Source organism: Neolamprologus brichardi, chromosome 4, assembly GCF_056152115.1.
Source record: "Neolamprologus brichardi isolate AB-2024 chromosome 4, ASM5615211v1, whole genome shotgun sequence".
Lineage (NCBI taxonomy): Eukaryota > Metazoa > Chordata > Actinopteri > Cichliformes > Cichlidae > Neolamprologus > Neolamprologus brichardi.
In genome coordinates this window covers 21387726-21400501 of record NC_142107.1, presented here as the reverse complement: position 1 = coordinate 21400501, position 12776 = coordinate 21387726, and the positions used below count along the sequence as shown (strand labels likewise).

Genomic DNA, 12776 nt, shown 5'->3' with positions numbered 1-12776 from the left:
CTCTTCGCCTCTCTTCCTCCTTCCATCTCATTTCATCTATCACTCTCTACTTGCTGTCCATCTGAGAACTAGGCATAATTTGCTATTGCATTAATCTATTATTTAATTGTCCACACTTAACAAGTCTTGCACCGAGTCCATGACAAAGTAATGATAGAAAAATGTTATAGAACCAAAACATTGCAATTGTGTTTATTATAGTTGTTGTACTTGAATACCTCTGCAATGCAACACCTGGTACATGTGTCATTGTTACCTGTGTCCTTTTTAATCCATCTGTTGAGGGACAGACACGTGCAGTGACATTTTATACCTTCTCCAGAATTCTGTATTTACAGTACTATGGCCACAAGTTTTCATCATGGTGCTGATTCAGAATCCTTCTCTTATTATTTATTCCTAGTCTATAATAATAAAGTAATGAGAATAAAAAAGACATATATAAATATAAATCCATAATTATGTGGATATGCATGTTAGATCAGTTTTAGTGAAATGTAAGCCCTCCAGAAATGCAGGGAAAGCCCTGTAACTTAATTAAAGGTAAATATGTTCACTAAAACGGTGGACAGAGCTACAGACCCATCACACCCTTACCCAGTTAGCTGGCAGCTAATGACCAGACTACTTGTAAAGCTAATAAAAGGACAGGTAATGATTGTTGCACACACAGCACGCTCATTTGTGTCAATTCATCAGTTGCCACAACACAACTTACCAACGTGTACATAATGACCTACTACTCCTGTGTCGTACAGACTACAGTGTAAAGGCTGTACACCCTATTTACTGGTTTCCTTTGCATCAGCTTGTGTCTCTTAATTAGTTAGTGTTTCCCCTACAGCTCCACACCGCCCAGGTGGCAAAAAATGCACGTGCTCTTTCTGAGTTTGTTTCCGGCTCGTAACCAGCGCACTCTGCTGTCAAGGGTGAGCATTGGTAAATGGTGGTCATGTGACTGATGCAAGCCAGGTCCTTTTATTTAGCTAAATTATGACTAATAGTTAAATGATACTGTTGAGGAGCAAAGGCAGGACTCCACATGCACACACAAATTACAAAAAAATTAATTAATTAAAAATGCCTCAAGAAAAGGGCACTTGGGGCACTCATCAGGAAAGGGGCGGGTCTGAGGTCTAGTATAGACCTTTCCCTTTACTATATATATTAGTATAATATTATAGTAATAGTAGTAATGATAATGTATGTTAGTATTATTTTCTGACATTGCCATTCTTCTAATGTTATATTTTGCCAACTTGGAGTCAGGAGAGAATGAAAACTGTGCAGTATTGCTGATGTCAGAGGTGTCGTAGCCTAAATCATTAGAGATTATTAGCTAATTCTAGCTTTCTGAGCCACTAGTCTGCTGGTATTACCAGCAAATGAGCTGATGTACTTTATTATTTTAGTTTGTTAAAACATTTCTATTCCTGTCCTGTTGCTTGTTTACAGTACCGATCCTGATCCTGGTCAGTTCATGTTCAGTAGCACCCTGCTTTCAGTCTGAATATTGTTATAAATTGAAATGGAGCAGTTTATGCCTTTTATTCGTTTGTAAGTTGTGTTTCCTTGTTACATTTAACTTTTGGGTTACAGCACAAAGACTGAGAGAGGATAACAGTGTGGGTGAGAAAGGGAGAGAGCAGGATGAAGACAGCAGAGAGAGAGAGAGAAATAAACAGGTAGGAGTGGACGTGTATATTATAAAGGGAGTTTCTGTTTTACCCATATTCATGATGATGATTTCACATAACCAAGCTGTGTGCTATACTCATATCAAATATGGATTCCCAGCCTGCTCTTACAATAATTATCACCACATTATATTGTTATGTATAGCTGAATATAAAGTGTTTGTGTATGATTGTCAGTGCAAAGGAGGCGAGGACAGAGTGGTTGCACAAGAGCAGGAAGAACCAGCTGAGTAAATGTGCAGATAATGGTAAAAGGCCTGTATTTGTATAGCGCTTTACTAGTCCCTAAGGACCCCAAAGCGCTTTACATATCCAGTCATTCACCCATTCAAACACACATTCACACACTGGTGATGCCAGCTACATTGTAGCCACAGCCACCCTGGGGCGCACTGACAGAGGTGAGGCTGCCGGACACTGGCGCCACCGGGCCCTCTGACCACCACCAGTAGGCAACGGGTGAAGTGTCTTGCCCAAGGACACAACGACCGAGACTGTCCAAGCCGGAGCTTCCGATTACAAGGTGAACTCCCAACTCTTGAGCCACGATCGCCCCATAGATAATGAAGTTAGCTATAACAATATTTATTTTTCACCAAATCATTTTAAAATCTTCTCACATATTTTGCTTGCGCAGCCTTTCTGTGGAGTTGCATGTTCTCCCTGTATCTGGATGGGATCTCTCCAGGTACACTGACATCCTCCCACAATCTAAACTCCTAAATTCCCACTAACATGCAGTTAGTGGGGTTACTGTGGGTCAGTTGGCGATTCTAAATTGCTTATAGGTTAGACTACTTTGTCTTTTTAATAGAGCAATAGATGCAACAGCAGCACTTGCTGCATGTCCATTTGCTGCACATTTGTCTGAGTAAATCGGATATCCCATGAAGATAAAACTATTATAGAGCAGCTAAAAGTGGCGGGAGTGTTTAAGGTGTCGATGCCCTGCATTTGTCAGAGTTATGGCAGAAATGTGGCGCTGCAATCTTACGCTTACGAGGATAACAAAGAGCTTGCTCATCGGCTGGCAGCGGTGCAGACAGAGTTCATGTAGTTGGTCCGGAGCCAGTTTATGCGTTATGTGTAACCGATACAGGGCAGAGGGGGTGGGTGGCAGAAATGGTATTTGCTGGGGGCAGAACAGCTCTCTGTCACGGGGTGTTCTAGATGAAGTTGTTACCACAACATAATCCTTGTGTCACCGATTTTCTTTGATATACTGCGCTGCGCAACGTCAGTTTGTCTTTATAGTAAATCTAAAATCTGTTCTTTGTCTCAAACACTCTTCAGGACTGAAGGGTGGCTGGAATAAAGCTAAAAGCATGACGTGGGTACAGAAAGCAAGAAAGAGGCAGCTGTTTAATAATCAGTGATCATTCATAGACTGTTTACAGAGAATCTAATCCAATGATTGTGATGTTAACTGCAACCAAAAGAAGATCAAAAGAACATAAAAATATAATGGAAACATGAATCAGGTCATAAAATGTTACAAAGTTTATATTTCTGCCTCAACTTGCTTCTCAAGTATTTTTCCTTTCTTATTAATTCATGTTATTGATTAATTATTTATTTATGTTTTGCATTGTTCCAACTTTTTATTTTCCCCAAACTTTTACTACTTTTCCTACGACAGTTACATGAATACAGAAGCAAGTCATCTGGATAATGTTTTATTTATGATTTTAGCCGGTTATGTCTTCCATAGTTGCTCGGCTTCAGCTCATTATTAAGAACAAACTAATTGTATAGCACTTGTGACACGTGGGCTCGGGTCATAAGAGATCCCTCTCAGTCAGATAATTTATATGGTATTTTTAGGTTTTAGATTATTTTCCTTGTCTGTAATTTTCAGTTTATTCTTTTAACATAACTTTAAGATCGCAATAATAGAAAGTAACTAAAAATAAAAATAATACAATGAGGTATGGGTGAACCGGTTGATCCTACCACCGCCAATCTGCCATTATTATATATATATATATATATATATATATATATATATATGTATATGTATATATATATATATATATACATATATTATAAATAATATCATTATTCAGCCCCTGCTCAAACTGTATCGCAGGGGTTAGAAGTCCATGAGTCACGATGCAGGGCCTGATGCTCTGAGTGCTCACACTGTGCATCCATAAGATGAAGCTTATAACACAAAATCTGCACCTTGCTCTCCCTCTCTGTCTTTCACTCACACACACCATCAACTTTGCTAAATTGATAATGAAAAGCACTGACCAGGCAGCTGCAGTTGAGCAGCAGTGTCCATCCAACTCTTCACGGTTGTTGCGGTCGAGATGATTTTGTTAGGCCACATCGAAAAGGCTCGGATGAGCTTGCCAAAGTTCTAACACTGCGCTGCCATGCTACTCCATCTTTTTCACTTCCGTTTCCGTGTTTGCGCATGCGCAGTGTGAGAGGTTGCATTAATATCCTGACGAAGGGCGACAGGATTTCAAACAGGTTTGATTTTCTTGCGACCATACGATTGCTGATCGGGAGCTGGTCGTGAGGTGTTAATCGCTTCTCGTTACCCCACGTATACTACACGATGCACGACACATGATTAAGGCGAAACTCGGGCCGATCCCCAAAACAGTCGCACAACTGAAAAATCGCCCAAAATGGCCCAAAAACTGCACAGGTTATGCCCAGCTTTAGAGATAGGGTGAGAAGTTCGGCATCTGGGAGGGGCGAAGAGTAGAGCCACTGCTCCTCCACACTGAAAGGAGCCAGTTGAGGGTGTTCGGGCATGTCCCACTGGGAGGAGGCCCCGGGGCAGACCCAGGACACGCTGGAGGGATTATATCTCTCGGCTGGCCTGCCGGACAAGCTGGAGGAGGTGTCTGGTTAGAGGGAGGTCTGGGCTTTTCTGCTGAGGCTGCTGCCCCCACGACCCAGCCCCAGATAAGCAGAAGAAGATGGATAATACAATGCGAAAGTCATGAAAATGTCTGTTTTTTTAAATTATAGACTTTATATTTATAGACTTTTATTGTAATTTTACAAATCAAATCGGTGCATTGCAATGATGTGCAGTGAACCATGGTTAACACACCTAAACCTAAACCAGGAATCACCTAAATATTGAAGCATATGTGGTTTCACAACTGAGTAACCACACCAGACAGGCTGGTTGTCCACATCTGTACAATGTATTGTCCTCTTAGTACTGAGTGGATGAAGAGTTGGCAACTGTCAGAGGCAGATGCAGTTTCAGGAAATGCTCCCTCCCTAAACCAAGTATGGTATAAAGATCTGATTAGAACATTTTAGATGTAGCAAATTTAAAAAGGTACTCTCGTATGAGTTTAAAGAGGACATAAAAGGTCGTTTCAGCTGCTACACACTTAAGGCCAGCGTCGAATCTGAAAACCTTCAGTATTTACACAGACAAAGGCATTCCTTTCTATACGTCAGTCTCAGAAGACATTACGTAAGTGGCAGATCTCAAACAACAGACATGGCATGTTAACTATGCAAGGTCTTTCCTCTAAAATTAGTAAAGAGGAGCTCTGGAGGAGTCTCCAGACGCCAAGTCATTACATTCTTACAGTAAGGCACCAGTGAGCGACCTCTGAGGGTGCCCTCTTCAGAATGACTCCCTGTGATCCTGCGTTAGAAAAACAAAATTCCTTCAGAAGTATTTTTAGTGTAATCTATTGTGTGCTCGTGTGATGATATACAGTCGTACAGATTTCAGACTGTCTTCTGGCCAAACGATGTGGAAAACATATATTCAGAAATATTTCGTCTTAAACATCAATCTTAAGTATCAAGATGCCAAGATTACAGTGAGAGAAGAGAGATATGGGTCCTTGATTTTGTAATGAGTATTAGCTGAATAGAACAAGTAAGGAACATGAATCATTTCAGACTTTAAAAGCTGGTTTTGTAAGTAGGGATGCACCGATACCGATACTGGTATCGGGGCCGATACTGTAAAATGTGTGTGTACTCATACTCGTAAAAGTTAACCGATACCAAGAACCGATACCAACTTATTTCATTAATCAGAGGGTGGCTTGTCATTTCTGTTGTAGTTTTTTAGATTGGCCACTAGGGGGCCAATTATTATTTTATTTATTATTTATTTTATAATAATTATTTTGTTTGTTTGTTTACAATATGGACACTCTGCAATAATTTAAAAGTTTAATTTATTCTCAAACCTAATTTGTATTTATTTTATTCCAAACAGAAGTGTTTATTTATTATTCTGAAAGCTCGAGACAGTGCCAATAGTTCAGTGATATTTTGTAAAATTACAATGTGGAGACTCTGCAATAATTTAACAGAAGTGCTTATTTTTCACTTGAAATTTTTTTGTGGTCATTTTTATTAATGATTTTATTTTTTATCGGCAGGGAATATGATAAAACCTGTCTTCCAATTCATTGCATTTGTGTGTGTGTGTGTGTGTGTGTGTGTGGTAGAAGTATCGGTTTTTGTACTCTGTATCGGCAAGTACTCAGATCCAAGTATCGGTTTGAAAAAATTGGTATCGTTGCATCCCTATTTGTAAGTTATCTAGAGCATGTGGGCATAGTGTTACCTGGTTGTATTCTGAGTGCAGATGATCATGTATACATCTTTCCTTACTCAACAAAGGTCACATTTTATCACTCACGCGTTTTCGAATTCCTTCTGCGTGACTCCATGTGCAGCGACTGTGGGAAAATGCAATGACGAGTGCTCAAGTCTAAACATGTTTACAGAAGCATCACGAGGCACGTGCACAGGAGGAGATGGTACTGGACAAAGTGTGAGTCAGGTTCTTTGACAAAATTGTGAAATCTCAGAAATGTTCTGAGTCAGAGCTGAAGGCTGATGTGCCGAGCGATCCAGCCTCTAGATGTCAGACTGAGTTTTAAAACCAAACCAGGCTGCCGGGCTCACTCCTGCGTCTCGTGGGTCTGATTTAGAATATGCCAGAAAGACTTCAGATTAACGTGTTCCACCTTGAAATCATCACGTTTGTAAACCATCTCGAACTCAGAGCATAAATAATCTTTTATTTTTATACTACGTTACCAAAAAAAACACAATTTAGAATGTGAAGAGGGAAAGAAAATCTATCACTGATATTCTTATCATGTGTGAAACACTAGTAGATAAAGTCATTTATAATGTCAGTTAACCAGAAAGGGAATCTATTGGTCTCCTCTAGAGTGTGTAGCTGTCATATAAAATAAAAAATGGAATTAGTTTAGAGTTCGAGACAAAATCTGTCTCTCTATCCTGTTATGTATTTATTTAAAAGAAATGTTGTAATTTTTTGACACGCAGCTTTTTAGAAATTGGCTTTGAAGCTGTGGGCTTCAACTTGAGCTCTGGAAAACTTTCAGGCCACATGATGATATATCAGATCATTATTTCTCAGAGCAGTCAGCCATGAAAATAGTTGCGAGATTCATACTTTGATGAATGTAATCATATAATTCTTTATATTTCTGTTTATACTATAAGGAATCCCTCTTAGCACCTGTAATTTTAAATACTGATTAGTCATCGCAGACGGCTTTAAATGCAAAAAGAGTTTTTTTCGTCTAGTTTGTGAAAATGGCTTCTGTGTCTTACATTTCTGTCCTGATGTTACGTTGAAACAGAGCTGGAGTGAAGATAATAGAAAGGAGCAGATGATGCTCCCTGTGACCCTCCAAACCCCCAACACTCACGCACAAACTCCTCTGAACAGTGATAGCTGCAGTGATTAAATTCCTGACCCTCGTTTCCCTTCAGATGGTGCGACACGATATCCCCACGTCATGCGCTGCAGGGGCACAGGCCACAGGGCAGATTAGCGCTTTCTTCTTTGGACTCCATCAGCCGCAAATGTCGATCGAGACAAACTCGAATTTTAACGAACCCAAACGAGAGTTTCGATTTTCAGTTTTTGCCGAGCTCTTTGGGGGGGAGGGGGGGGGGGGGGTGTTCACCTTTCTGCTCAGCTTTCCTCTCTGACGTGTCCCTGAGCTAACGTCAGCCTTGCTTGCAATCACCCACAAAGCTCTTATGCTGTCTGGGAAGAATGAAAAGGATTGACGTCTTTCTGGCCATCTGCCGCCTACCGATTCCTCTCCCATCCGTCGCTCTCCCCTGCCTCGCCCATCTCTAACTCTTCACTGAGAGGATTAAGTGTGTTGGTATCTCTGTCTTTGTCTCATTACAGCCTCGTGTGTAATGCGTGCATCCTGCTTATGTGTGTGTTGCAATTTTTCCACTCAGTAATATCTTTGTCTGCAGGATTTTTCCACCGTCTTTAGTCACCAAACACTGACGCGTGTCCCCCTTTGACTGCAAATCCTCCCACAGATTGCACAAGTTCCTTGAGCAGCAGAGGAAACACGAGAGAAGTGCAGTTACTTTAAATAAATCTCTAAGATTTTATTACATACAGTATACACACAATCTGGACCTGTGACTCTGCGTTGAGACTCGAGGATGTAGGGAGGCAGTTCATGAAGTTCGATTTGAAATGAAAGGCAGTTCAGTGGGACAGAAGATGATATTTTACAGCAATTAACAAATTTAAATAAGAAGTAAGAGTAAAATAACAAGTAAATTTAAACAAACAACAAAATTGAAACAGCTTCTGGCCTAAAATTCATCATTTCACACACCAGACCACAACAAAGAAAATACAAACCCTAGATAATATAGACAATATTAACATCAACGGTGACTGATGTCAGAGGGAATGAGGTAAAAGAGCACTGAGGAGAAACATGTAAAGAGAACTGTATAAAAATACGGCCTGCCAGATGTAAAGTATCAGTTGGTATTTTTAAAGGACTAGTTCAACATTTTGAAAGATATTTGCTGTCTTGCTGTCTCGCGGCTTTCACGCACAAACTCATCGCACATGATGAGTTTGTGCGTGTAGCACAAAACAGGAAAAAAATCTGCTTTAGTCTGGTTCTCACTTTGGTTTGAATTCGAGTGGCGCCTGGGCGTGCAGGAGGAAACCACTTACCTTCTGTATTCTCATGCTGGCAAGTTATAGACTAATAAATGAAATGACTGAGATGCATTTTTATATTTCCACATTTACATTTGGTAACAGCTGGAAAAGCTTCAGAGCTGCAGTCAGTTCACGTGTGAAAGGCTACGGCTGGATCAGGTGACCCTGGAGCATCCGTTAGTTAAGTTGCAATAGGCTCAGACTGCAATGAGCATCTCGTTTTACTCCTTTGTATCCTTTTCCCTAACCTCCCAGCCAGTCACGGCAGATGGCTTTCCTCCCCGAGTCTGGTTTCTTCCTGTCAGAAGAGAGTTTTTCCTTCCCACTGTCACCTGCTGCTTGTTCAAAGGGGATCATCTGATTCTTTTCGCTCCAAAATACGATAGGGTCTCAAACGTAGTCAACTCAAAGCACCTTGAGTTGACTACTGTTCTGATTTGGAACTATATCGATAAAGCAGAATTAAAACGAGTACTGTCTATCAGTATACTAAATATAAAGCTACAGTTTACCTGCTAGTTTTCTCGGCCAAAACACTAGTGGGAATCAGCTATCCTGGCTATCTCCAGAGTGAAGTAAATCCACCAGTACTGGTGACCACCTGCAATGCAAGGCTTTGAAAGGATCAAACTGTCACTCTAGTGAAAAATTTAACATCCAGCAAAAGTGCACATTTTAAATTCAGCTTTTAAACTTGTTAGAAAAAGACATCACCTGTTAATTAATGAGATTTAAAGGTGCTAGTAAATGTTTTATGACCTTGAAAGAGAACCAGCCATTGAAAGCTACCTGAAGTTCTACATATATTTACAGTTAATGATATTAGTCTTTAACTGTGAATACATTTTTCCTCACTGCAAATGTCCTCAAAATGTCAAACTTTTCTTTTAAAGTAAATTTTTTAAAACTTCCTTAAAGGGAATCTGAGCAAAATGATTTCCTGTTTGTGCGTTACAAGGCTGGTAAGAGCACCAGCAGACTTTTTTCATCAAGAGCAGACTCACATTCTCTGGCATCAGTTGAATTCGTGGACGTGTATGCGTTTGGGAACATTTTAGGTTTGGGTGGATTTCAGAAGAAAAATTATAAATCAAGACTGGAGTAGATAAGATAAGGAGGAAAAGAAACTCTTTCAGCATCCAATCACAGAGCAAAAGTCTCAGGCCTGGTTTTTAAGGGCCCTTCTTGGGAATATTACACTGCATTGCCATCATGACATTTTAAGATCCGTGCATTGAAAAATTAGCAATGCAACCCACTCTGTACCTCCACTGAAGAGTGAAGCTAAAAGTGGTTAAAACCTGTCGTAAAAGTGGAAACAAATCGACTGTGAAACACGCTGGTGGTGAAATCTGATCACGGCAGGTCGCACGGCGGGATGGTGTGCCTTCGATCGTAAGCAGTGTCATCGCTCTCCTCGCCGTCGCTTACTTCGCCCAGAACCCTCTCCCTCTCCTCTTCCTCCTCGGTTTCACTCTCTCGCCTCAGTCGCTCCCGCTCCCTGTCTCTTTCTCTCTCTCGGTCTCGCTCTCTCTCCCTGTAGGAGCGCGGCAGTGTGGGAATCTGAGAGTGTGAAGAGACCGAAATGAGATCATGCAGCCTGCGCCGACTGACCAACATACTTAAATTTAACATGCTAAATGTTAAAGGTCTTTCCCAGGATGATGTCATCAAAGTCATATTATTAGGTTCAAGAGTTTGAGTTTATCTGCATCCAGAAATCTTTGATGCATTTTCAATATACATGATAAAGTGGGCATATTATATTAATTTCTCTGTAGTTTTATTTTATTTTTTTAAACTCTATTAGAGTAGCTTTACATGATTTGCAGTTCAAAATACTCCTTAGTTATCTTAATGCACAGGTGTCGAACTCCAGGCCTCGAGGGCCGGTGTCCTGCAGGTTTTCGATGTGTCCTTGATCCATCACAGCTGATTCAAACGGCTAAATGACCTCCTCAACATGGCTGTATCCCAATTCAGGGTCTGCAGCCTTAAAGGCCGCATTTTAAGGCCGATTACGTCACCGCGACGCGACGAAGGCTGTCCCAATTCAAAGGCTCCTCAAATGCGTCCTTCATTTCCCTGAATTTTAAGGACGTGGCGGTGTAGACTTTGTGGCCCAACATATCCCAGAATGCATAGCGCGGCGGTGGGTGTGGATAATTTTGCCGAAAAAAAACGACGATGAGGGGCGCCCGAAGAGTAAACTTAAGTAAGTACTGAATATTATGTCACTTATTTATGTGCAAATGTTTAATAACGAAGAACATTAAAACATTACTGTTGGCCACATGTCGGCAAAGTTATGTGACATTAGTGACGTTTGTACTAACTTGGTTTTAAAGCCTTTACTTTAAAATATACGCCGTTCAATAGCTGAGCTTAATCTTACAGAGAATGATCAAAGCTCATGTAGAAACAAACAAACAAATGAACAAAAAATTTTCTCCTTCATTTCTGTCAAACAAAGCTGTATGAAACGTTTCCAGCTGTTAGTATCATGGTTGCTAGGCAACCTGGGCAGCGCAACGGAGGCTAGACCGTCCCATTTCACAAGCCTCGCACTTCCGGTCTTAGCTGTCTTTAAGTACGCGGCCCTTGAGGATCGTTGAGGCTGCGTACTTTAAGGCTGCAGACCCTGAATTGGGATACAGCCCATGCCTTGCAGTTCTCCAGAGGCCTGGTAATGAACTAATCATTTGATTCAGGTGTGATGACCCAGGGTGAGATTTAAAACCTGCAGGACACCGGCCCACGAGGCCTGGAGTTCAAGACCCCTTAATGCATCCGAAGGTTTTAACAGCAGGTGAGTGGGGTTTCTGTGCTTCAGTGTATCATATAAGGGATAAGCACTCTCTGTGATGTCATACAGAGCTAAGAATTGAAAAAAAAAAAACCTTTAGAGTAGAGTCAAGGCTAAGCTTTTGGTATACTTATACTGAACTGGTAAAATGACCTCATTAAAACATTAAAACATCAGACATTTGGTCAATTATAAGTTATTAGGTTCCTGCTAGAAGATGTGACAGAATGTAAGCCAGCTGCTGCTCTTTTATCAGAGAAAAAACTATAGACACATATTTGTAATATTCAACAAATTCTATGCTAAATAACAAGGATAACAAGAAGATTTAGATTTCTAATGTATGTACTAACTGCCATTTGTCTTTAAAGTATAAGGTAGAAAGTACGTACCTGATTGTCATGGCTGGGCAGGACACAATATCCCGGCTCTGTCCTGCGCAGGAGGCGTGGGGAATGAGTACGGAAAGGCCTGGGAGAGTGGGAACAGACGGAACGCGGAGAGGGAGAACTGATGGAGCGTGGTGACGGAGACCGGACAGAACGGGATGGCGAGTAAGTGATGGAGTGGGATTGGGAGAGTATGTGACTGTGGTGGTTTTGTTTGGGTGGGCGAGGGGAACGAGGAGGCAGCTCGGGCGGTTTGAGAGGGTCGACCATGTCCATCTCCGTGAGGATTGGCGGCGGAGGGACGAAATCGAGCTCCCCCTCTTGCGAGAGCGTTTGCATTTCGGCCGCATCAAGTTCGGCGAGCTCCGTCTTTGACAAGTGATCCACAATCCCGGCACCGAATGAGTCGCCAACGACATTGATGGAGGTACGCATTCGGTCACTGAGTGGACAAATGGCATCAGTGTCAGTGAGTGAAATTACGGCTTAGTGATACCAACATTACGTTAAGTGTCAGCACCCTAACATGGATCGCAGAGCAGTGATTTGTTATTGCCTGCTCATCAGACACCTGACTCACAGCAGCCAGTCGACAGCGATCAGCAGGCTGATGTCCTGGGTAGGCAGGCCGACAGCTGTCAGGATCAGTAGCATGGTTACCAGTCCAGCGCTAGGAATACTGGCGGCTCCAACACTGGCCAGCGTGGCGGTCATACTGGAGAGAAGAGATGGGAAAAAGGTATATTTGAATCATGCTTGCAGTAATGTGCTGTAGGCAGGCAGAAATAATCAAATAGTGATTTTAGTGATGATTCTGGCTTTTTCCCATTTATGCTCATGTGGCCTTTTCCAATCAGTCAATCAATCAAGTGCAACTATTTCATCACTTCCTAATAGTTCAG

General features: G+C 41.5%; 1 protein-coding gene across 2 annotated transcripts in view; it reads right to left on the bottom strand.

The window, feature by feature from the left end:
- Nucleotides 1-9082: 9082 nt before the first annotated feature.
- The window catches only part of slc1a9 (solute carrier family 1 member 9), a 33867-nt gene continuing 30173 nt past the window's right edge, over nt 9083-12776 (bottom strand). For both annotated transcript variants that reach the window (XM_087840037.1, XM_087840036.1), the window contains 3 exons: nt 12455-12589; nt 11878-12316; nt 9083-10242 (listed from right to left, as the gene is read on the bottom strand). In XM_087840037.1, coding sequence (XP_087696163.1) covers nt 10036-10242; nt 11878-12316; nt 12455-12589 — 781 coding nt within the window. In that variant the 3' untranslated portion in view covers nt 9083-10035. The remainder of the gene's footprint in view (nt 10243-11877; nt 12317-12454; nt 12590-12776) is intronic.